The 24,191-nt window shown below is 35.4% G+C and overlaps 1 protein-coding gene across 3 annotated transcripts in view; it reads right to left on the bottom strand.

The window, feature by feature from the left end:
- The window catches only part of XRN2 (5'-3' exoribonuclease 2), a 120,922-nt gene that overhangs the window by 57,713 nt on the left and 39,018 nt on the right, over positions 1-24,191 (bottom strand). Inside the window, exons 2-13 of one of the 3 annotated variants that reach the window (XM_072634595.1) lie at positions 18,642-18,769; positions 14,621-14,732; positions 11,606-11,717; positions 10,104-10,162; positions 9,937-10,026; positions 3,005-3,077; positions 2,852-2,902; positions 1,525-1,682; positions 614-685; positions 390-523; positions 245-302; positions 45-152 (exon numbers count right to left, since the gene is read on the bottom strand). In XM_072634595.1, coding sequence (XP_072490696.1) covers positions 45-152; positions 245-302; positions 390-523; positions 614-685; positions 1,525-1,682; positions 2,852-2,902; positions 3,005-3,077; positions 9,937-10,026; positions 10,104-10,162; positions 11,606-11,717; positions 14,621-14,732; positions 18,642-18,769 — 1,155 coding nt within the window. The remainder of the gene's footprint in view (positions 1-44; positions 153-244; positions 303-389; positions 524-613; positions 686-1,524; positions 1,683-2,851; positions 2,903-3,004; positions 3,078-9,936; positions 10,027-10,103; positions 10,163-11,605; positions 11,718-14,620; positions 14,733-18,641; positions 18,770-24,191) is intronic. The other 2 variants (XM_072634596.1, XM_072634597.1) reach the window with 2 other exon arrangements.

Below are 24,191 nucleotides of genomic sequence, written 5' to 3'. Positions count from 1 at the left end.
TTGAGGATATAAGGCATCTTAACTACTGCAAAAAACTATTTTACCTCATCATCCTTTCTCTTTTTAAAAATGCTATCTTCAACTTCACCAACAGCTAACATGATCATTTGTACTCTCTGTAGATTGACATAACCACTCTCTGTAAGATAACCCTGAAATAGTAAAAAAAAAAAAAAAAAATGTAAAATTATCTATTACACAGAGCAAATAATATTTTTTAGAAATTCTTCTATTTGGAACTTACCCCTGTTTTATGTACCACATTTTTGTATATATTAACTAAACGGTCAATTGCTCCTTCCCTATAATCAAGAAATAGGCATTAAGACTATTTTATTCAATACATACAGTAAAATGTTATTCACGCAATTCCACTGAAATTTACATACCTAATCTCCAAAGATGGCAAATGTGGAAGAAAGTCATTTCCCACAAAGAAACACATGAAAACCCAGTCATCAATGCTCCTCTCAATATCAAAAGTAAATGGCAGGCTGGCCATAGTTAATTCTCTTTCTAAATACTACACGAAAAATCCAACAGAAGAATAACAATTAAAGATATTAAAAAACAAATCATTCAAGTTACAATTCCAATGATTATTTCTGTATACCTCACGAAGCACATTTAGCCGGATGTAGATAAACTCTCCTTCTGAAGCAGGAACTTCTTCAAACTGATCATGCTACAAGAAATGAGTAGAGTTATTAATTCCAAATATGTTTACCCTTTTAGCATTTTATTTTTTCCAATTACATGTAAAGATAGCTTTCAACATTAATTTTTTATAAGATTTTTGAATTCCAAAGTTTTCTCCTTCCCTCCCCAAGATGGCAAAGATGGCAAGCAATCTGATATCCAAACATGTTTACCTTAAACCATGGACATTTCCAAAAGAATATATTCTCAAAGTGTATTCTCTAAAAGAGACATTTTCCAAGTTAAAAGCCTTAACTGAAAGAAAGTATTGATGTTTTAAAAACTTGTTGTTCTTCATAGTTGGTATTTTCCTAATTATGGCAGAATACCCTTTTATGAGTTCAGACATCAAAACTCATTTTAATAAACTAAAACTACTGATCAGTGGTTCACTGTAACTCATTTAAAGGAGAGTTTCTAAACTTACTTGGCAAGATCTGTTACCACATTTCTCTCTCCACATTTAGCTAGAATTTCTATCATAGAAAGGAATATATCAGTCAGGTGAGCCCTGCCAAAGATTAAGGACTTGAGGGTCAGCACAAATACCTTGGCTCAATAATCTCAAACCTTTAGTAAAGATAAAGCAGCTCCTTCAAACAGTAAGTTTTAATTTGGGGGTGGGGAGGAGGGAGAGAAGAAATATCAAGTAATCTCTCGTTTCTGCTCTTATATTTTATACCTTAGCCTCACCAGAATTGCAAAACTATTAAGATATCAACATAGAAGTTTATCATTCAAAAACATTTCAGAATAAGTGATCATAGAAAAAGTGGTCAAACAACTCTTTTCTAATTCAAAAAGAAACAATTCTGAAGCCCTTACCTCTCCCTGTTTTTCCCTTGGCAAACCCTGGCAGTCCTTGACCTCATGCCCAAGCTGATTGCAAAGACCACATGGTTTTGGCTTGTTGGGTTTGAATTCTTCCCTAATAATTGTGAAGTTTGGCTCATGTGTGGCAAGTCCAAGCATAATGAGATCAGCTATTAAATAAAAACATACACACAAAAACGATAAAATTAGAAATGATTAGGACACATACTCTATTTACAAATGACGGTAAATCCCTGTCCCCTTAAGACAGCAAGAAAATAAGGTTTTCAACAATAATTAACCATATAACACCATTTTACAGTAAGAAATGACATCAACAGTCACCTGGCCCAATCCATACCCAAAATATTAATCCCTACAAATAACTTAACCAATAAGTGGTCTTCCAGCCTCTGCTTGAAGAACTCCAAAGAGGGGAAATTCACTGTTTCCTAGGCAGTTCATTCTACTTTGGACAGTTCTAATTGTTAGGAAGTTTTCCCTGATATCAAACATAGATTTGTCATTCTTCAGCTTATATTCATTTCGACTGGTTCTGCCCTTTGAATCTAACAGGACAAATCAAATCCTTCTTCCACATGAGAGCCCTACTAATACTGAAATTTAGGACTATCAGGACCTTCTTTAATCTCCTTTTCCTTAGGCTCAACATCCCCAGTCCCTTCAACCAAGTTTTATACAGCAGATTCAAAGTTCTTCAGCATCTAGTTAACCTAACATGGATGCGTTATAATTGACCAATATACCATTTCTAAACTGTAAACAGAATGGAACAAAAATCCCCCATTCTGGCCTAACCTCAGAGAGCACAGGGAAGAATCACTTCCTTATCATGTAAGCCACACCCCTCTTCTTGTAACTCAAGATCAAATTAGGTCTTTTGGCTTCCACTCCACGCTGCTGATTAATACTGGTAGTCCACTAAAACCCCTCTATCTTTTTCAGACAAACTTCTGTCTAACTATGTCCTCCCCAAGTTGTGTTAGGCTTGTACTTTTTTGCACTTTATAACATACACATGAAAATAAAGAGAACATGCAAAACATTCTGACAGTCTAAAGAAAGATATATAGTACTAAGTATATCTTTCAAAAATACACGGGCAGTAGGCTTGAAAAATAAATTGTCACTTAAGCTTACTTTAAAACAAAGTTTACTAAAAGGAAAAAAGACAGACTATAAAGTGTTTTGACAAGACATGTGAAGCCTACAAGAGTCACATGCATCAAATTAACTGCCTATCTTTAAAAAAAAACAAAAAACCACTATCAGCTTTCAAAGATTTCATCAGGAAAAAATCATCCAATAAGGAACTTACCATCCGCTCCACATAAGCAATGATGAGTGTTTGGGTCATGGTTAGGTTGAGCTAGGCAAAAGCAAAAAAAAATTACATATGGATCCAAATTAGTCTCAGTCAGCCAACATTTCAATAAAATAATCTTATACAGCATATACAATTGGGTTTTACCTCTTTGTCTTCTAATATAATCCATGATTTTATGTTCTCCCTCACCAGGAGCACTAGCATCAGATAAAATAACCTGTAAAATAAAATGTACTTAGAACTTATATAATTAATTCATTCTCTTCTTCCCTTTGAAAACTGAATAAAACTAAACTTATACTTTTGCCTGAATTGATCACTTTCTAATAATTCTAATCATTTAAGACCCTGTTAGGAAAGGGTAACTCTAAACTTTTCAGAATTGATGTCATTTTATATTTTAAAAGAAAGGAAACTTACTACATTTGACCTAAATAGACATCAATCAGTAAACATTCTGGCTGAGAATTAGTTTATCAATTTGTTCTGCACTCAAATTATTTTACATTAGGGGGCTTAATGGCATTTCAAGTTACTCAAAGTTATCTCCTCTCTCAGCTTCACTCCTGATTTTTTGGTTTCATAGCAACCCTTCACCAACTGCTTTTTCACCCTAAAGTGCCTCCGACACTGAATCTTTCCTAATTGATAAGTTCCTCCCTAGAACCATTATTTCATAATGGGTCCAGACCACTCATGCTTAACTCTCTTCTGGCTCTACTCTTGACTCTCTAGACTTTTCCAACTTCCCCTTGAATGAGCACCCTACTTCCTTTTGCTTTTTAGCTCTCTTTATAAGTCATCTTCTTCTACTAAGAAGTTTGGGACTATGTTTTCTTTATTTTATTTGTATTTTCAGTACTTATCATAGTACCTGGAATAGAGTAGGCACTTAAAAGATGTTCTATATAGCTAATAATGGTACTCACTTAAAAAAATGATCAGCTCACAAAAATTCCCAGTCTATTTTTAACAACTCCAATAAGGAAGAAAAGTGGATTTGTCTGAAAAGACTGATGCTGATACACGAACTCACTAATCAACTAGGATTTCAATAAGAAATGTACAATGTTCATCCAGTAACATAAAATAAAAACAAAAGTGGAACATACATCTGCAAAAGTATAAGGAATGCTGACATTCAGGATGAATTGAGGCTGGAAAGGAAAGCCAAGAAAAACAAAGAGGGCTTTTAAAAACTACTGGGAGAAAAATAAAATCAAAGAAAGAACATTTTGAGACAGACAGGACTACAGTAACTCCCAAAGGTGAGGAGACAGAGCTGCTCAATTCTAATTTTGTTTCTGTTTCCTCTGCAAAGGATAAATACTTTTACATTCTGAATAAAAGAACAAAAATTAGTACCTAATGTAAATAAGAGGACAGCATCCCTTGATGTATTCACATCACCTGACTTAGATGAACAATCCTAGGATCCTGAAAGAACTGGATGCCAATGTCATTAGAAAGAACAAGAAAAATAGGATAAGAGAAAGACAAATGTCTTAATTTTCAAAAATGAGGATAAAAATGAGGCTAGTGATTTGGACTTCAAATTCTAAAAAGAACTCTAAAAGGGATAATTAAAGAAATGACTGGAGAAAATGAGAAAAAGAGGGGTGATTACAAAGAAGAAGCACATCTTCAATAACTTGCAAGGCTTGCTAAGTCTGATTCCACTTTCTTCTCTGACAGGATTACTAAACTGCAAAATGTGCGCTTGCCAAAAAGACTATTGTATGCAGAACTCACACTGGGGCAGGCAATCACACAGTGGTCAGAAGAATCAATACAAGGACACTCTCAAGGTCTCCCTCAAGAACTGTGGATCTGATGGTGCAACATGGGAGCCACTGGCACAGAACTGCTCAGATCAGAAAGGGTGCTGTGCTCTATGAGCAAAGCAGAACTGAGACAGCACAGAGTAAATATAGGATGTGCAAACTTGGAGTAACCACCCCAAATATTCACAAGGACTATCTGTGCCCAACCTGTGGTAGAGCATTCCGAGCTCATATTGGTTTGATCAGCCACAGTCTAACACACTAAAATTTCACTTTATCATGGTGATGTCATTTTGGTCCTCTTCGAGAATAATGGACAACAACTAGTTCCTTCCACATGACACTTCTTCTTATTCCAGGTCTGTGTCTTTCTTTCAGTTTTTTCTTATTCCTCAAATGCTCTCCCTGTTCATCTCTATCTCTTAGAATTCTAGGATTCCTTCCAGAGTCACCTTAATTGAAAGAGGCTTTTCTAGTTCCCTTGGCTACTACAGCCTTACCCTCTAAGATCACCTTCTACTCTAAGGTTATCTTCCTTTTATTCTTCATGTATTTTGTGTGGTGTTGTTTAGTCATTTTTCAGTCATGTCCAAATCTCTCTGATCCCATTTGGGGTTCTCTTGACAAAAATACTGGAGAGAACTGCCATTTCCTTCTCCAACTCATTTTATAGACGAGGAAATTCAGGCAAATAGTGACTTGCTCAGGGTCACACAACTACTGCGATGATGAATCTTCCTGACTCCAAGCCCACTACTCTATCCACTGTGCCACCTAGCTGCCCATGTACCACCTAACTGTATATAACTTAGTGTACCTGGTTAGACACATGTTGTCTCCCCAATTAGAATGTGAACTTCTTTAGGACAGAAATTTTTTTTTTTGCTTCTCCGCGTAACCCCAGTGCTTAATATGATCCCTGGTACATAGTAAGTACTTAATAAATGCTTATTGATTGATTTTATAATTCTTCTCTCCTTTTTCTATGTGTCCCATTCTTTCACACTACAGCAGCAAACGTGGGTTAGGATTCTCATCTGCCTCTTCAGATCCCTCTTATCTTTTTTTACCTTGGAGTTCTTCTATGTAAAAAAAAATTATGCTGGGTCCCCCTATCTCACAAGCCTGATTCCATGACTGTTTGGTACAGAAGCTTTGATTTGCTCCATTTCTAACCTGCACTGGTTTACTTGCCATTAGACAGCTTGATGGCCCTTTGCTCCTGGCTACTCACCTTTACTGGTGCCAAATTTAGTTCAAACAAAAAAACTTTAATAATAATAATAACTAATGACTAATATTTATATAGTGCCTACTATGAGTCAGGCACTATGCTGAGTACTTTTTAAATACATCATTTCACCTTCAAAACAAGTCTGAGATGTAGGTACTATTACTATGCTATTTACAATTGAGGAAATTGAAGAAATTAACTAAGTAGAGGTTAAGTGACTTGCTCAGGGTCATGGATAGTAAGGGGCTGGCTTTGAGGCTGCATTTGAACTCACGTCTTCCAAACTCCAGGCCCAGTACTCTAATCCACTGCAGTACCAAACTTTCAAATTCAAGCTATCCACCAGCCTCAGCTTTCCTGGTAGCAAGGATTATATGCTTATATAATGTCAAGACTATGTTTTTTTTTAACAAATCATTTTTCTGATAAATGGAGAGGCATTCCCCAAACCCTTTAATTTCTCTTCTAGTAAGAACAACACCCTGAACTTTTATCATAGCTAGTAGTCACTTGGCTATGGAAAAAGTACAAATACATTTTCCATCTGGCTGCATTCCTTTGATCTTTTCCACCATGTCCCCAGGAACCTCTTTATCCTGAAAGATCACATCACTTCTGGTACTCACACTTCATCAGTACCCTCTGCCCCTGGGCCCTTCTGATTGGAGAGCAGAGTAGAGAGTTCTTCCTAAAATATCCAGGTAAGGAGGGCACCCAGGGATGCCATCTTTTCATTTCCTACCTGGTTGAACTCCTTTGGACTTTTTTCCATTTATAGCCCCATACTAGTTACCCTCCTTTCCCCTCCCCCTTTTCTGCTTTTTTTTGTAGGCTGTCTCCTACCAATGGACTGCAAACTCATTGGAGGGAGGGTCTCTCTTTTTAGTATGTGAATCCCCAGGACTCAGCACAGTACCTCAGATCTAGTAGGTACTTCGCAAATGTTTATTGACTAAATGACTGCTGTTGTATAATGAGATACATCTCCACCCTAACAGAAGCTGAAAGTCATTGTAGCCATTGCCACATGACCAACAAATGGAGGACTAGACATTTTCTCCAGTCCTCATGACCTTTCAGACTTCCCCAGAGTAAGAAATATATATTTTAAAAAAAAACAGTTTCAGATGTCTCCATAGTTTAAAAGATCAAGAACCCTAATGAGGTAAAAATCCAATAAGCTAATAGCAGAGTAGGCAATTCCCTAACCTCTAATATATTAATTCAGCATCCTTTCCCCCACCACTCACCACAAGCTAGCCAAGGTGCTTACAACAGAAAACAACTCCTTCCACTCAGCATCAGGGAACACCAAGAGGCAGAAGCTTGCTCTGATTGGAACATCAACATGGGCACACTCTGCACTACTACAGAAAACTCAGAGCACTGAAGAACAGAAGAAAGTGGGCCAGGACACGTGTGGCTGTGTGATGCTTCACTAAGCCTGACAAAAAGAGCTCAGAATACAGATGTGGCCAGTGCCACCCCACCTTGGGACAGAGACTGAGGCAGTGAAACATGAATTGACCAGCATGAAAGGAGACTGAGACAGACCCCAGGGAAGCCACAGTGAAATGGGAAAGAGTGAGAGAATGAACAACAGGGAATAATAAGTGGGGAGAGACTGACATTTTAAACACCTTAAAACTCTGTTACACCTTTCAAATAAACAGATAAACCAAAATGGAAGATATTAAAAGCAGGAGGGGATATGGCATCTACATCAGCTGAAAGAGTTCAGGCATCTATCAATAAATATTATAAGATGAAGGATAATGAATCAATGACTGATAAGACAGAGGAAGCTATGGATTCCCAAGAAAGCATGAAACTGCAGCATAATGTTCCTGAGTGGTTTAAGAGAGAAACAAGAATTGTGAGATCAGATTTATAGTTGCACAACAAAAACAGATGACAGAATAGAAAAACTTGAATTTATGTTAGCAAGTCTCATCAAAGTAACAAAGGAGAAAGTAACTGACTGGAAATGCAAATATATAGAGCTGAATGACAATCTGGAAAAAGAGAAGCAAAAAAGCAGTAATGTGGAAAGAAAACATGATATCCATAACAAGAAAAACATACTGATCTTGAAAACAGGATGTATAGAGACAAATTAGTGGATAACAGTCCTAATACCAAATTCTTTGATAGCCTAGAGCATTGGGCTGAATTTATCAAGATGAAATTCAACAGGGATGAATGGGAAGTCTTATGTTTGAGTACATAAACCAGCTTCACAAGTTAAGAATGGGGCAAGCATGGTTAGATAATATCAATCAGGAGTATATTATTATAATCAAAAAAGTTAATGTGGTCGTAGGCTGCATTATAGGGAGTACCCCTTCCAAAAATAGGGAGATGATAATCTCACTGTACTCTGCTCTTGTCAGACCTCATGTGTAGTCTTGTATTCATTTCTGGGTATCATAGTTAGAAAACAACCAGGATGGTGAAGGCCCTTGAGTCCATGTCAAAAGACAATCTGTTGAAAGAATTAATGATGTTCAGCCTAGAAAGGAGAAGACACTGGAGTATGAGGGGCTGAGAGAAAGCTGATATACCTCTCAAGCATTTGAAATGCTATCATGTGGAACAATTACATTTTTTTGCATGGCCCCAAAGCGCAGAAACATGAGTAATGGGTAGAAATTACAAAGAGGAAAATTTATGCTTGATATGAGGAAAAATCTTCCTAACAATTGGAGTTATAAAGAAGTAGAGTGGCTTGGCTTCAGAATTTGCCCTCCCTGAAGGTCTCTGAGCAGACACTGTAAAACCACTTGCCAATGTTACTGTGAAGATTCCTTTTGTGTATGGCGAGGGCAAGGTGACTGCTAATGTCCATTTCTACTCTCAAATTCTGTGATTCTGTATTATCAGAGGATATGACATTTACTATACATTTCCTGCATTCATTTAAGTATATTAAGTCTAAGTGCAAAGTTTGTTAAGTTCCAACAAGGAAAATCTCAGACTTAGCAACCAAGGAATAAATGTAACATGCTACAGAAACTCATTAAAATCATCTATTAAGCAAAGGAAGGGCTATAATTTGCAATGGTGCACAGGAAAAGTACCGTGGCATATTAGCTCGAGTGCTAAACTTGGAAATAGGAAGACTGGGGTTCAATTCCTGCCTCTGCCACCAGCCATATGGCTGCCTACAAGCAATCATTTAGCCTATCTGAGCCAGTTCCTATAGCTGCAAAATAGGGATAATACCTGTAGTATCTACCTCATAAGGTGCCTGTGAGGCTTAAATGAGACAACAGATGTAGAATACTTTGCAAAACATTTAAAAGTATTGCATAAAACTCATTATTATTACTGGTGGAGGGAATATTCTTAACAATGAAATAATGGGTTCTAAAAGTAAATATAGTTAAAACAGAGCAACATTCCCAATCTACATTATAATGGAAAATATAATCATGTAGCCATAAATGAAAGTTTGCAAATATATTTTTACTAGTTTGCTATCAAAATGCCTACAAGTTAGGGCAAGTTATGGCAATCAAAGCATAGGTATCTGCTTATGTCAAAATCTAATTAATCTCTATCTTATGGGCTTTTATTATGTCTATAATAATAGGCAACTCTATTATCCTGATGTTTTACTTTACACTGACCTTTAAGGTAATTGTTTTAAATAAATGGGATTATTTAATGGCTCCAAGCAATGATGACAGGATGTTGAAATATGTCTCTAGAGAGAAATTTAAACTGTCACTCATTGTAGAAATTCTGACCTTTCCAATAAAAAAGCACTCTAACTTACCCATCTAAACATCCATTTATAGCAACTACATATAAGCTTTATTTTTCTTCTGACATTATTTAAATGTTAGGGAAGAAGTGGGGAGAGAATACGCATGTACAAACAAATTCTCTCTCTCTCTCTGTTCAACACACACACACACACACACACACACACACACACACACACACACACACACACACACACACGAGTTTTTTTCTCTCTATTCAATACCACCAAAGTTCAGACAAATACAATCACCCCAATCTTGATTCAAGTACCAAAACATGAAACTTACTGTCAAATTTTTCCACCCAGGGTCATTATTTAAACGATCAGCAATGTAATATCGAAGGCATTTAGCAAGATTGTCCATGAATTCAGTTCCCTAAAAGAGACAGAAGAAAATATGTTAATCTGTCATTTTAGAGTTAGCAATAGCTAGAAAAGTACAGGACTACTTACTGGTGTAATACAATTGCTGTCAAATCTTTCTTTGATCTCTTCTGGAGGAAGAAAGCCACCTGGGGAAGAGAAATATTTTGTTCTCACATTAAAAAACTGGTACAAACAAATGAATGATTAACAAAATATTAAAGTAAAGAACAAAATGTACAACCCAAAGAAACTGAACACCTTCATCTCAACTCACAATGACCATTTTAAAAAGAAAAGCTCCACCAAAGAGATTAATAGCTTTGACAAGACTACATTAAAATATATAGTACACAAAAAAATTTAAAGATTTAATAACATCAATAAAGCCTTCATGTTGTGTAAATAAAATTATGCATATTGCTTAAGGGGCATGTACCTACATGCTATAAACATTACATTCAGATAAATGCACACTGCCAAGCAAATATGAAAAGCTGATTTAATCACAAGTTAATAATTTTGTCTGAATATACCATTTCTTTGCTTCCTGAGGTAACTGGAGTTAAGAGACTTGTCCAGGGTGGCACAGCTACTAAGTGTCTGAGACTGGATTTGAACTCAGAACCTCCTGACTTCAGGGCTAGTGCACTCTAACCACTGTGACACCTGGCTTCCCAAATATATTGTTTCTTTTTGTCCTTTTCTGATTGATATTTTCTCTCTGCACTATGGATCAGCTCTCTCTCAAATTTTTATTACAAGGCTTAATTCATGTTATTTTTAAAAACAAATGTAACCACGTAACATAAAGACAACAAATATATCAATAAAATCAAAAGACTGCCACATACATAAATAGGCTAAGTGGGAAACAATACTCCAGCAAAGCTGACATACAATTTAATATAAAGAAAACTGAAACATAAGATACAAATTTTTTAAATAAATACTGACTGGCACAGTTCTATGTTATATAAGTAAGGAAGAATCCAAAACAAGAGTTCAGAATTATTTTAGAGGTTTCAAAGTTTACTGGTGTTAGCACATTCATTTCCTCTAAGTTACTGGCCTGAATTTCTAATTCATTAGGTAGCAGAACCAACAACAGCACACCCTTAGTTACACACACACACACACACACACACACACACACTTTTTTAAAAATAGGGTAAATCATTGTGGCTGGTGATAATCTGCACAAAGAACAACTTGGAATAGGGAGGAATTTAAAATATTCATTCGATACAGAGGCAGATTCTTCTTTACACCACAAAGAAAGACTACGATTTACCAAAGCTTCTCAACAAACCAAAATCAGATCATAGTATGTCAACAAGTGCTCTGTTTCTAACTTAACAGTGAACTACAACGAAAAATAAGGTAGAGAAAATAAATGACATGAGAGATTTTCAACAGGCTTAAAAGAGAAAGCAATACAACTTGTTCCCAAAGGCCAAATATGACTCTGAGGTGCTTCAAGTTTATCCTTTGATAAACTTAAGGAAAAATATTTTCTTGTTAAGAATTAGTAAACCCTCTTATGAGTAAACAGCTAAAAGAAAAATGAAATTTAACAAAAAAGTTTTAACCTTTTGACAGTATTTCTTCCCTGACTCGTTGCTTTTCTATAGTTGCTTCCATTCCTTCCTTTGATGCTCTAAACCTCCTGGAACGCTGCTGGTTCATTTTAGCACGTGGAGCCTGAAAGCAAAAATGATTGCAGCTTATAACACAGTTAGCATATTACTAAGTGCCAGGAACTTATCTGGGTAATAGAGATTCAAAGAGAAAGACCAGGAAAATATGCGCATAAAGATTACGAAGTAGCCCCTGCTTTCAAGAAGCTCTATTCTGTCAGGGAAGACAAGACGCATATGTATGTGAAAATACATACACACACACACATATAAACACATTAATACAAGATAATTTTATTTTTTAAGTTGCAAGAAATTATCATCTGGGGAGATCAGGAACGTCTGCATGTAAAATATACCAGATGCAGAGCTAAGTGCAAGGTGCATTTCAAGCAGAGAGAAGGGAGGAGTGGGGACGTACACTGGGAACAGAAGGACAACTTGGCTGGATCAAACAGTATATGAAGGGGAATAACATATAATTAGCCTGGAAATTACAGATGGGAGGCCACATTGTTAAAGGTTTTCATTTGACTCTAGATGTAATACAAAGCCAAGGCATAGTTTCTTGAAAAGAGGAATGTCATGGTCAGACCTGTGTTTTAAGAAAATCACTCTTACCAGTTGTGTGGAGGATAGATTGAAAGAGGAAAGATTTCAGAGACCACTTAGGGTACCTAACGCTATAGTCCAGCGAAGAAGGGATGAGAATTTGAAATAGGGTGGTGGCTGTATCAGTAGAGGAGAAAGACTTGAGAGACACAGTGGAGGAAGACATCACAAGATTTGGCAACTGACTGGGTATGTGGGAAAGGAAGAGTAAATAATGAAGGATAAAAACAGTGTTGTAAATGGAAATGACTAGAAAAGAGATAAAGCACTAAACAGAAATAGTATAGTCAGAAAGAGGGAGGAAAGACAAGAAAAATATTTTAGTTTATAAACATTATATATGACATGGAAGGAGAAAGATAAGATATATTCAATAATTCTAATACTTGACAAATTTTCTATTAATAGAATATACCGCTTAAAATTATAAATCACAAATCCCATAGCTTAACTGAGAACCTAAAAAATGAATTCAGGGAGGTGGATAATAGTTCTATGACTCAAAAGTGATTATCTACTTTGTCAAGGTGCCTCTAAGGGATCTCCTGAAAGACAACCAGCTTTGGAATAAGTAAGACCTGTGTTTAGGTCTTGTCCAAAAGTCGCAGGTCCAGACCAAAACAAAAGAAACCACAAAAGGTCCACAGCCAGACTCAGTGATACTTATATTTATAAGATTAAAGTACTATGAGAGTTCTACAGAGGAAAAGACACAGACATCACTTCTAGTTGTGGGGTTATCAGAGAATGCTTAATGGAATTAGGCTATGATGCAAAAACAAAATTTCAACAGGCAGAGATTTTATTTTTGTTTGTTGGAAGGAGATTCTATGCAGAAAGAAAATAAGAGTCCAAGATGATGCTGCAAGGTATCCCAAACCTCAAAAAAGCAGAACAAACACCTTCTGCAGGTTTAGATGTAATTCCACCTAAGCTAACTACCTCTCTGGTAATTCCTAGCTACCCTAACTGCCTATATCCAGTTTTATAATTAGTATTTCACCCTTTCAAGATGGAAGAATATTAGAAAAATGGAACAGGAAGCCACAAAATTTTGAAGCAAAAGCATAGAAAAATATGTAGTATATAAGCCTGAGTTCATCAAATTCAACTTTGAGATGAACAATCTGTATTCTAGCACTAAGAGAATTCTGACTAAGTGACTTAGGATGTGCAGCACATTTTGGGGGCCTTAAGCTTCCTTATCTGTAAAATTTCCCAAGTCCCTTTCAGCTCCAAAATTCTATGTTTCATAAATATAGTAACCCAATACTGAGAAACTCTCCACTTTCTTGAAGAACCAGAGGAAAACTAATAATATAGTAGAAACAAGTCTTTTCATATTCAGGAAATGTTCCAGACATATCCAAAAGAAAGATAGTCATAAACCAACTTATTCAGAATGTCTTCAACTTGACCTTATCATCTGTTTCAAGAATTTCTATTTAATGCTGATGAACTAGTGCTTCATGGAGATGTACCATTATAATACATTATTTCTGGACCTGTATTAATGGTCAGGGCCCTGCCGCTACTCCATTTCTGGAATCCCTCTCTGACCATTCTCTTAATCCTGGGCCCTTTCTAGTATATGTAAGCCCAAACTTGGACAACAAAATAAATCCCCATATGATAAATGCTAAATTATAATACTGTCTACTAACTGGTACTGTCAGTTGAGTTTAACAACAAAACGTAATGATGCTTTCATTAAGTACCATAATAAAGGGTTAGGTAGTGTGAAGAAAAAGCATACTCTAGAAGTCGTCAAATCAATATGAAATGGACTACATAATAGAAGATAAAATATTTCCTGTTCTCCTTTTTGCCTTACTCAAGATAAAAATTAATTACAATGTAATTTAAAAAGGTGAACTATAATTTTTTTTTTTACTTTAGCCAAGTATTTTTATTTAGTAAACAGAACTTAGAAGGTATTTGATAATTCTCACTTATAAGCAGTCGGGACTCTCAAAACCAAAATTACACTAGCCCTAAGGAGCAGATAAGGAATGACACTGAAACCACAAAATAAAACTAACGAGGAAGCTATCAATAGTTACACTGGCCTTTTTCACATGTGTAATTTTTATTATGCTTATTTACATAATTTTTCAATCTGTCCTGACTTTAGGTAATTGGTATCAATATACAAAAGCGATAACTTATAGTGGCCTTGGGCTTTTAAGTACTCAAAAAAAAAAATCCCCATTAAACAAAGAACCAAGACTACCCCCTTCCCCAACTGATGCTTTCTAGCTCTTAACCCATGGGTAAAGGTCAGTATTTAAGTCTGCTTTTAATCTAGACATTAGCAATGTATCAGTGAATGAATGAAATTGTTTTAATACTTACTACTCCATCTATTGCCATGTAGAGAAGTCGTCTTGGTCTTACTATATTGAAGAGTCTATCAATATATTCAAAAATTGCAACCATCATTTCATCTTCATTTTTTGGTGCTGGTCTGTAATTTAAAGCAAATTAAATAATATTCCTATCATACTTATATGTTATAACATCTTATATCATATAGAAATAATCTTATATAGAGATGTCTTATAATGACAAAATAGATCATCTACATAACACTGCAAAAAGTGTGAGTAAGAAGCAAGGTGAATTAGAGATCTTAAGAAAAGGAAAAAAATTTTCCTCATAAGTATCACTGATACTTCATGACATAACATAAGACTCAAGACTGAAATATGGCTCTGGAAGATTACAACTTTCGCAAAATAAAGACATTTCAAAAGAAGGGGGATTTATAGAACTGCAAATTAAAATATGCTCATGCAAGGAAATCAAGGAACTAAAAGGAGCAGAAGGACAACAGTGGAGAACATTTAGGTGAAGACTGAGAGAAACAAAATCATATGGTTTTATTAAGTACCATAATAAAGGATTATGAGTCACAGGATCATATCATAGTCAACAAAAAGAAGTAGTAGATGAGTTTAAGAAAATAATTCACAAGTGTAGGACAAAGCCATGCTTCGACAATGAGAGAAATGAGAGGAGACTAATTTTTGGACATCTGCTTAAATTCATTCCTTGCCAAAAGTAGAGTGGCTAATTATTTCTTGGCTTGTCTAAGCAATACCTCTATTTCTTCTCTCCCTACACTCTCAGTGATAACAACTCCCACAGGTTCAATTATCTCTATGCAAATGACTCAGATCTTGTCTAACACCTTAAAACATCTCAAAACCAGCTCTCAATCAACACTTGCCTACTGGACATTCCCATTAGATGTCTTGTAGGTACTTAAACTTCATCTGTCCAAAAGAGAACTAATTGATTATCTTTCCTCCCGCCCCTCTTCCAAACTTTCCCATTTCTCTCAAGGCCAAGAACATAGTTCGTTATGCAGATTCAAAAACCTCAGTCATCCTTGACTTCTCACTCTCCCACAAACCTCCCCAAGCAACCAGTTACCATGTCTTATTGATTCTGCTTTTACATCTCTCCTACTGATCTCCTTTCTTTCTACTCAGAGTTAGCACTTTAGTACCTATATTACTTCAATAGATTCTAAATTGGTCTCCAAGACCCTAGTCTCTCCTCATCTTTCATGCATTAATCAAAGTAATATTCCTAATATACAGGTTTGACTAACTACTCCCCTGATGAAAAAGCTCCTGTGTCTACTCACTGGTACTAAAATAAAAAACAAATTCCATTGTTTGTCACCAAAAATTCTTTGTTTCTTGCACTGACACATTCTTCCAGATTATTGTTATTGTTCAGTCGTTTAAGTTATGTCTGACTCTTCATGACTCAATTTGGGGTTTTCTTGGCAAGGATACTAGAGTGGTTTGCCATTTTTTTCTCCAGCTCTTTTAAAGTTGAGGAATTGAGGGAAACAGGGTTAAGTGACTTGCCCAAGGTCACACAGCTAATAAGTGTCTGAAACCAGATATGAACTCAGGAAAATGTCTTCCTGACTACAGGAAGGTCTATACAGGTCTATCACTTTAACCACTGTGCCACTTAGCTGTCCCAGATTTAGTCAATATTAATTTCCAGCCAAATTGGTCTTCTAACTGTCCCTAACACAAAACCTCAGTCTATCAGAATTCCAGTTCAAGTACTGCTTCCTTTACAGAAACGATCTTAATTTCCCTGAAATTACCACTTATACTCTGTATATTGCTTTGTATTTACTGATATGTATTCATGATGTTTCCCCTAATAAAATGTTAAGTTCTTTGGTTTTTGTATCCCTAGCATCTAGCACACGGAAAGTATTAAATAAATGTTTACCAATGAGTCGTAAAAAGGTAGAGAAACCAAAAGAAGGAAACCAGAAACAGGTTTCTCTGAAAAATGGAGAAACTGATGACAAAATGGAAACAATGAGCACCTAGAGGAAGCATGATCATGCCATCTTACAATCTGTGATAAAGGAGAAGAAATCTCAGAACACAGTCTGACAGACAACCTAAATTTTTGGAAAGCTGATTTCTAAAAGTTTAGAGAATGACTAGGTAAGATTCCTTGGCCTAAAATTCTACAGGGGAAGTAATCTCAACAGAAATAAATGAAATGAACATCCAAAGAGAAATAATACTAATGAAGAGGAAGAGGATAAGCTGTCTAAAGAGGTGATGTCCACAAAGAATTAATCAACTAACTTAAAATTGTACAAAATATGGAAATAAAAACAGGTAATGGAGAATGAATACAAAAATGTGGCATGAGGCCATAAGAAAAATGTCAGGAGTGCCAAAGCTGAGAATGAACTTGCATGGGCACAGAAAATCAAAGCCAACAGGGGCATATTTTAGTTATATTAAGAAAAGGGGAATGAAAGAAGGCATGACACTCAAGGAGGATAAGATGATAATGACAAAAAAGAGAGCTACTCAACACTAAGTTTGAATCTGTTTTCTGTCAAAGAGAATAACCTTTAGATTAGGAAATCCACAAAAAGCTAAAAAGTGAAAGTATCCTAGCAGTCTTTGATAAGTTCAAACTACCAGGCCTAGACAAACCAAGTGCCAGTCAACAAAACAAAAACAAAAACAAACAAACAAACAAAAAAAACCACCACAGAAACAAAAGAAAAAAAATCTGGCAGATGTGACTAATGAAACCCTACCAAGGCCTACCTTTCAAAGAAGATTCTACTACAAACCAAAGGGAAAATGAGATTAACTTTGAAAAATCTGTAACATATCACTAAAAGAATAGTTTGTGAATATGTGTAAAAGTAAGCAATGACCAAAAAAAGCCAAGAGGGCTTCATGGAAATCAGGTGTCATGTAACTTTTCTGATGAGTTTATTGGACTGGTAGACCAAGGGACTATTATATGTACATACACACACATACACACACACACACACACACACACACATCCATCCATCCATCCATACATACATACATATAGCTTTTCTATGATTTAGCAATTCATTTTACAAATGTTTTTATATTACTCATGTAGACAATATGAAAGCAAGGCAATAGTATGGCTACATGCACATGAAACTTGGTAAATGACTAGACCTAAAGTACAGCCATTAAATGGTTCACTGTCAACTTCTAAGCTGTCTAATGACTATACTCACCAGGAAGTAGTACTTGACTCTAAGCTGATTATCACGCTTACAAATGATTTGAGAATAGGCATGGTTGTCATGCTTGTCAAATTTGTGATAACAAAAAGTTAGGAGGAAAAGCTACCATACTAGATAACACAGTGAAGGTCCAAAAACTCTTAAGAGACTAGAAAACCAGGCCTAATTTAATAAGATATACATTTATTTCTGTTAAACTTCCAAGTCTCACGCTTGAATTAAAAAAATCAATTTTACAACTATAATATAAGGGAGACATGGCTACAGAGTTTGTTTTGTAAAAGATTTGGAGGGTCAACTGCAAATTTAATGTGTCATTACTTGGCAGCCAAAATAACATAATACGATGACAGGCTGCGTTAAGATAAGCCTGCTGTCCAAGACTAAAGAGGTGACATAGTCTCATTATACTTTGTCCTAGTCAAAACCCATTTGGAACATTACGGTCAATTCAGGATGCTACAATTTATAAAGGATAAGCTGAAAGTATGCAGAGGATGGAAGAAATAATGACAGAGGAGTTCAAGATCTTCCCAGAGGGTGGAACCAGGAACAATGGGTAGAAGTTACAAAGAGGAAGATTTAGACTTGTCCAAGAAAAAAAATTTCCTGATGACTAGTATGATCTGTAAGGTTACCTCAGGAGATAATAAGCTTCCCTTCACTGGAGATCTTTAAGCAAAGCCTGAGGAACTACTTGCTGCTATGTTATAGAAGGGATTTTTATTAAAATACAGATTGGTCTAGATAGCCTCTGGGGTCCCCTTTCAACTCTGAAATTCCACAATTACTTACTTGTCTTCAGGGTGTGTACAAGGATGGATGATTCCATTCATATCCAAATATAGATTATCAAACTCCACTTCATTTGGATTAGGTTTACTGGTATCAACTGGGATCTTGACGCCATTGCATTCTTTGGGCTATAAGAAAGTAATTTACAAGTTTTATTTACAACTCTAAAAAATTATTTAGATCCAAGGCTAAGTAGAGATTTATAACTTGTTTCTGAAAGCAACATGTTTGATGACAGAAAGTAAAGCAACATAAAATAAGATTTTAATCACTAGATAAGAATAATTACTTAAGTTAGGAAAGCTGAATCTATTAAGTTTGTGTCCTATCAAAAAAGAGATGCATTTTTCTATTGTTTAGCATAGATTCTTTACAACTGAGAAAGAAGCAGGTTTTATATGCTATATAATTTCAAAAGTTCACTTAACTGATGCAAAATGTAGTAAGGGATTAACAAAACAATATACACAGAGACTTTCAACTAATCAGCCAACAAGGATAACCATCTACTATGTAGCAGGTAATAAGCAAGGCACCAGGGGACACAAAAACAAACAATGACATAGCCTCTGCTCTCAAGGCACTTAAATTTTCTATCATGTGAGACAACACATACATATAAGTACATACAAAATAGACACAATGTAACCAAGGAAGAAGGGTACTTGCAGTTGAGGGGAATCGGAAAAAGATTCATGTAGAAGGTGCTGCTTAAGTCAAGTCTTGAAATAAGCATGGGATTCTATGGAGTGAAAGTGAGAAGGGAGTGCATTCCAGACAAGAGGGGTGGCCAATTCAAAGGTACAGAGACTGGAAATGGAAAGGTATGACCAATTTGGCTAGATCAGAATCTAGGAAGAGTAGTATAACAGTGTAAAGGATTTTAAAAGCTAGGCTGAAGCTTATATTTAAGCCTAGAGTCAAGAAGACATTAGAGTTTGCTGAAGAGAGGAATAACTGTCAGGTCTGTGCTTAGGAAAATCACTTGCAGCTGTTGTACATGATGGAATGGAGTGGAGGGTGTGGAAAAATCTAAGACAAAGAGACCAATTAGGAAGCAGTTGCAAAGTCCACACAAGAGGTGATGAGACCTGGACTAAAGTACCTGAGTTGTGGAAATAAAAAAACAAGTTATCAACTGACCAGGTAAGTGGCATATATAAAACTGCAAAACTGGGAGACTAGAAAAACAGTGATGGTCTTAATAGAAATAGAGAATTTTGGTATAGAAGTGCGAGAAAAGATGAGTCCAGCTTTAGATATACTGAGTTTGAGATGTTTAAGAAATACCCAAGTCAAAATGTCAAACAGGATGACAGAGTAGAAGTTCAAGAGAGAGACTAGGGCTAAATATAAAGACCTAGGAGTAATTAGCACAAAAATTAAAACAATCTTCAGGAAGTGATGAGAGAAGAGAGAAGCTATAAGAAGAGAAGAGGACCCAGGACAGAGTCTTGGGGTATATCCAAAGTTAAGCTATAATATGGATGAAAAAGCAAAAAAGACTGAGAGAACCAACAGGGTATAGAAGAGGGAAAAGTAATGTTACGAAAATTCCCAACAATGATGGAAAAAACATTATCACTCACTCAGTGTAACATGTCAAATACTAGGTTTAATTTTTACATTTTGTTTTGTCAATTACATATAAACAAAAAATTTTAACATTCATTTCTTAAAAACGTTGAGTTCCATATTCTCTCCTATCCCTCTCTTCTCTTCCTCCTCCCTTAAATGGCATGCAGTTTTATACAGATTATACACGTATTCATACAAAACATTTCCATATTCCACGTTGCAAAAGAAGACAAAGACAAAAAAAAACACAAAAACAAAAACCCGAGAATAAAGAAAGTTTTAAAAATATGCTTCAGTCTCCATTCAGACCCCATCAGTTCTTTCTCTGGAGATGGATAGCATGTTATAATCTTTCAGAACTGTCTCTGATCACAGCATTGCTGAGAATAGCTAAGTTGCTGTTAATAATTCTACAATACTGTTATTACTATGTACAATGTTCTTCTGGCTCTGCTCATTTTATTTTGCATCAGTTCAAGTAAGTCATCTTAGGTTTTTCTGAAAGAATGATGCTCATCATTTCTTAAAACACAGTATTCCATCACAACCATACACAACCACTTCCTAATTGATGGGGATCCCCTCAATTTCCAGTTCTTTATCAAAGGAAAAAAAAGGCTGCTACAAATATTTTTTGTATATATAAGTCCCTTTCCTTTTTTTTTTTTAAATCTCTTTGGGATATAGATTTAATAGTGCTATTGTGAGGTCAGATGGTAAGCAGTTTTATAGCCCTTTGGACAGTTACAAACTGCTCTCCAGAAGGCTAGATCAGTTCATAAATTGACCAAAAATGAATCTGTTGCTGTTGTTGTCTTTTCAGTCATGTCTGACTTCATGATCTCTTGTGGGATTTTCTTGACAGATATTGGAGTAGTTAGGCATTTCCTTTTTCAACTCACTTTGCAGATGGGCAAGTGAAGGAGACAATGGTTAAGTGACTTACTCAGGGCCATATAGCTAGTAAGTATCGAGACCAAATTTGAACTCTTGGCACTCTATCCATTGCACCACTAATCTGCCCCAGGTGTACACCTATTTTTTACCAAGCTTCTTTTCATTTTTTCCTGCCAATTTTTGTAAATAATGAATTCATGTCCCAAAATCTTAGATCTCTGGGTTGTCAAACACTAGATTACTATGGTCATGTACTGCTGTTTATAGTGTATCTGATCTATTCCATTGACCCACTACTCTACTTCTTGGCCAGTATCATATTGTTTTGATGTTTACCTCTTTGTCATACAATTTGAGACCTGGTACTGCCAAGCCACCTCCCTTCACACTTTTTTCCCACATATTCCCTTAATATTCCTGAACTTTTATTTTTCCATACGAATTGTTAGCATTTTTTCTAGCTCTACAAAATAAATTTTTGGTCATCTAATTGTTATGGCACTAAATATGTAAATTAATTTAGATAGAATTGTCATAAACAATATTTTTCCAGTACTTTAGATTATGACTTTATTTGTGTGAAAAGTATTTTGTAATTGTGTTCATATAGTTTCTGGGTTTGTCTTGGCGGGGAGCCTTATTTTATACTGTCTGCAGTTATTTTAAATGGAATTTCTCAATCGCTTGCTGCTGGACTTTGTTGGTAATACACAGAAATGCTGATGATTAATGTGGGTCTATTTTATATCCTGCAACTTTGTTGAAATTATTGTTTCAACTAGTTTGTAGTTGATTTTATATGATTCTCTAAATATGCGATTAAATCATCTGCAAAAAGTGATAGTTTACTTATTGCCTAATTTAATTCCTTCATTTTCTTTTTCTTGTCTTGTTGCTACAGCCAGCATTTCTAGGAAAATATTAGATAGCAGAGGTGTTAATGAGTATCTTTGTTTCACCCCAGATCTTACTGGAAAAGCTTCTAGCTTATCTTTACTACAGATAATGCTTGCTAGTTTTCGATAATGCTTAATGGTTTTACATAGATGCTATTTATTACAAGGAAAGCTCCATTTATTTCTATATTTTCTTGCATTTTTAATAGGAATGTTGTACTGTCAAAACCTTTTTTGCATTTATTAAGATAATCATATGATTTCTGTTGATTCTGTTATTCATACGGTAAATTATATACTGATAGTTCTAATACTAAACCAATCTTTCATTGCTGATATGAATCCTACCTGGTTATAGTGCATAATCTCTTTAATCCATTGCTGTAATCTCCTTGCTAGTATTTTATTTAAACTTTTTTGCATCAATATTCATTGGGGAAATTGGTCTATAGTTTTCTTTCTCTGTTTTTGCTCTTCCTGGTTTAGGTACTAGCACCATATGTGTGTGATAAAAGTTATTTAGCAGGACTCCTTCTTTGCCTGTCCAATTAGTTTATATAATATTGGAGTTAATTGTTCATTAAATGTTCGATAGGATTTACTTATGAATCCATCTGGTCCTGGGAATTTTTTCTTAGGGGGCTTATTTATGGCTTGGTCAATTTTTTTTTCTAGGACAAGGTTTCTTAAGTATTCTATTTCCTGTTCTGTTAATCCAGAAATTTGATATTTTTGTAAATATTCATTTCATTTAGACTGTCAGATGTGTTGATATATAATTGAGCAAAATAGCTCCTAATATTAGCTTTGATTTCATCATCAATGGTAGTAAATTCACCCTTTTCATTTTTGATACTGGTAATTTGTTTTTAATTTTTTATGTGGTCAGTTTTTATGAAGGTTTCATGTGTAGCTGAGAATAAAACATACTATTTTCTATTTCTGTATTTCCATTCAATTTTTTCCAGAGGTCTGTCATATCTTACTTTTCTAAAAAAATTCTAATCATCTTTTTGACTTTTCTTATTTTATGGTTAGATTTATCGAGTTCTAAGAGGGGAATGTTGAGGTTTCCCACTAGTATAGTTTTACTGTTTACTATTTATTTTTATTTAACTTTTTATTTAAGAATTTAGATCCTATGCCATTTGGTACGTATGTTTAGAATTGGTATGATTTCATTATCAATAATACCTTTTGAAACAAAATGTAGTTTCCTTGTTTATCTTTTAATTAGGTCTATTTTTTTGTTTTTGCTTTGTCTGAGATCATCATGGTTACCCCTGCTCTCGTTACCTCAGCTGAAGCTTAACAGATTCCACTTTAGCCCCTTAATTTTATTCTGTGATTCTGTGTGCTGCTAGATGACGCAATGGATAGAACATTGGGCCTGGAATCAGGGAGACTCATCTTCAGAGTTCAAATTCAGTCTCAGACAACTTACTAGCTGTGTGACTTTGAGCAAGTCACTTAATTCTGTCAGCCTCAGTTCTCCACCTGTAAAATGAGCTGGAGAATGAAACAGCAAACCACTCCAGTATCTTCGCCAAGAAAACTCTCAAAAATGGATTCACAAAGAGTCAGACATTACTGAAACTAACTGAACCACAAGCAACAAAAAGTGTGTCTATTTCAAGTGTGTTTCTTGTAAACAATATATTGTTGGATTCTGATTTTTAATCCATTCTGCTATCTGCTTCCCTTTTTTGGGTGAGTTCATCCCATTCAGAGTTATGATTAAATGTGTATTTCTCTCCAGCCTATTTTGCCTATTTCTTCTCTCTCACTTTTTACCCCCTCCCTCCTCAAAAGTCTGTTTTGTTTCTAACCACTACCTCTCTTAATCCACCCTTCCTTCAGTCAAGCTCCCTCCTCTTCTTGTCTCCTTTTCCCCTCCTACTTCCCTGTAGGGTAAGATAGACTTCAATACCCAAGTGACTGTATATGTTATTCCCTCTCTGAGTCAATTTTGATCAGAGTAAAATTCAAGCAATTATCATCACTCCCGGCCCCCATCCTCTCCACTGTAAAAGGTCTTCCTTCATGCCTTGTAATACATGAGATAATTTTTCACATTCTTCCTCTTTCTCCTTCCCCCTTTTCCCAGTGCATCCCTCTTTTTCACCCCTCAATTTAAATTATTTTTAAAAATCATCCCATCATATGCAACATATCCATG

This window comes from Notamacropus eugenii, chromosome 1 (genome assembly GCF_028372415.1).
Source record: "Notamacropus eugenii isolate mMacEug1 chromosome 1, mMacEug1.pri_v2, whole genome shotgun sequence".
In the NCBI taxonomy this organism is placed as follows: Eukaryota; Metazoa; Chordata; class Mammalia; order Diprotodontia; family Macropodidae; genus Notamacropus; species Notamacropus eugenii.
The sequence above is the reverse complement of the archived record's forward strand: the minus strand, read 5'-3'. Positions and strand labels throughout refer to the sequence as shown.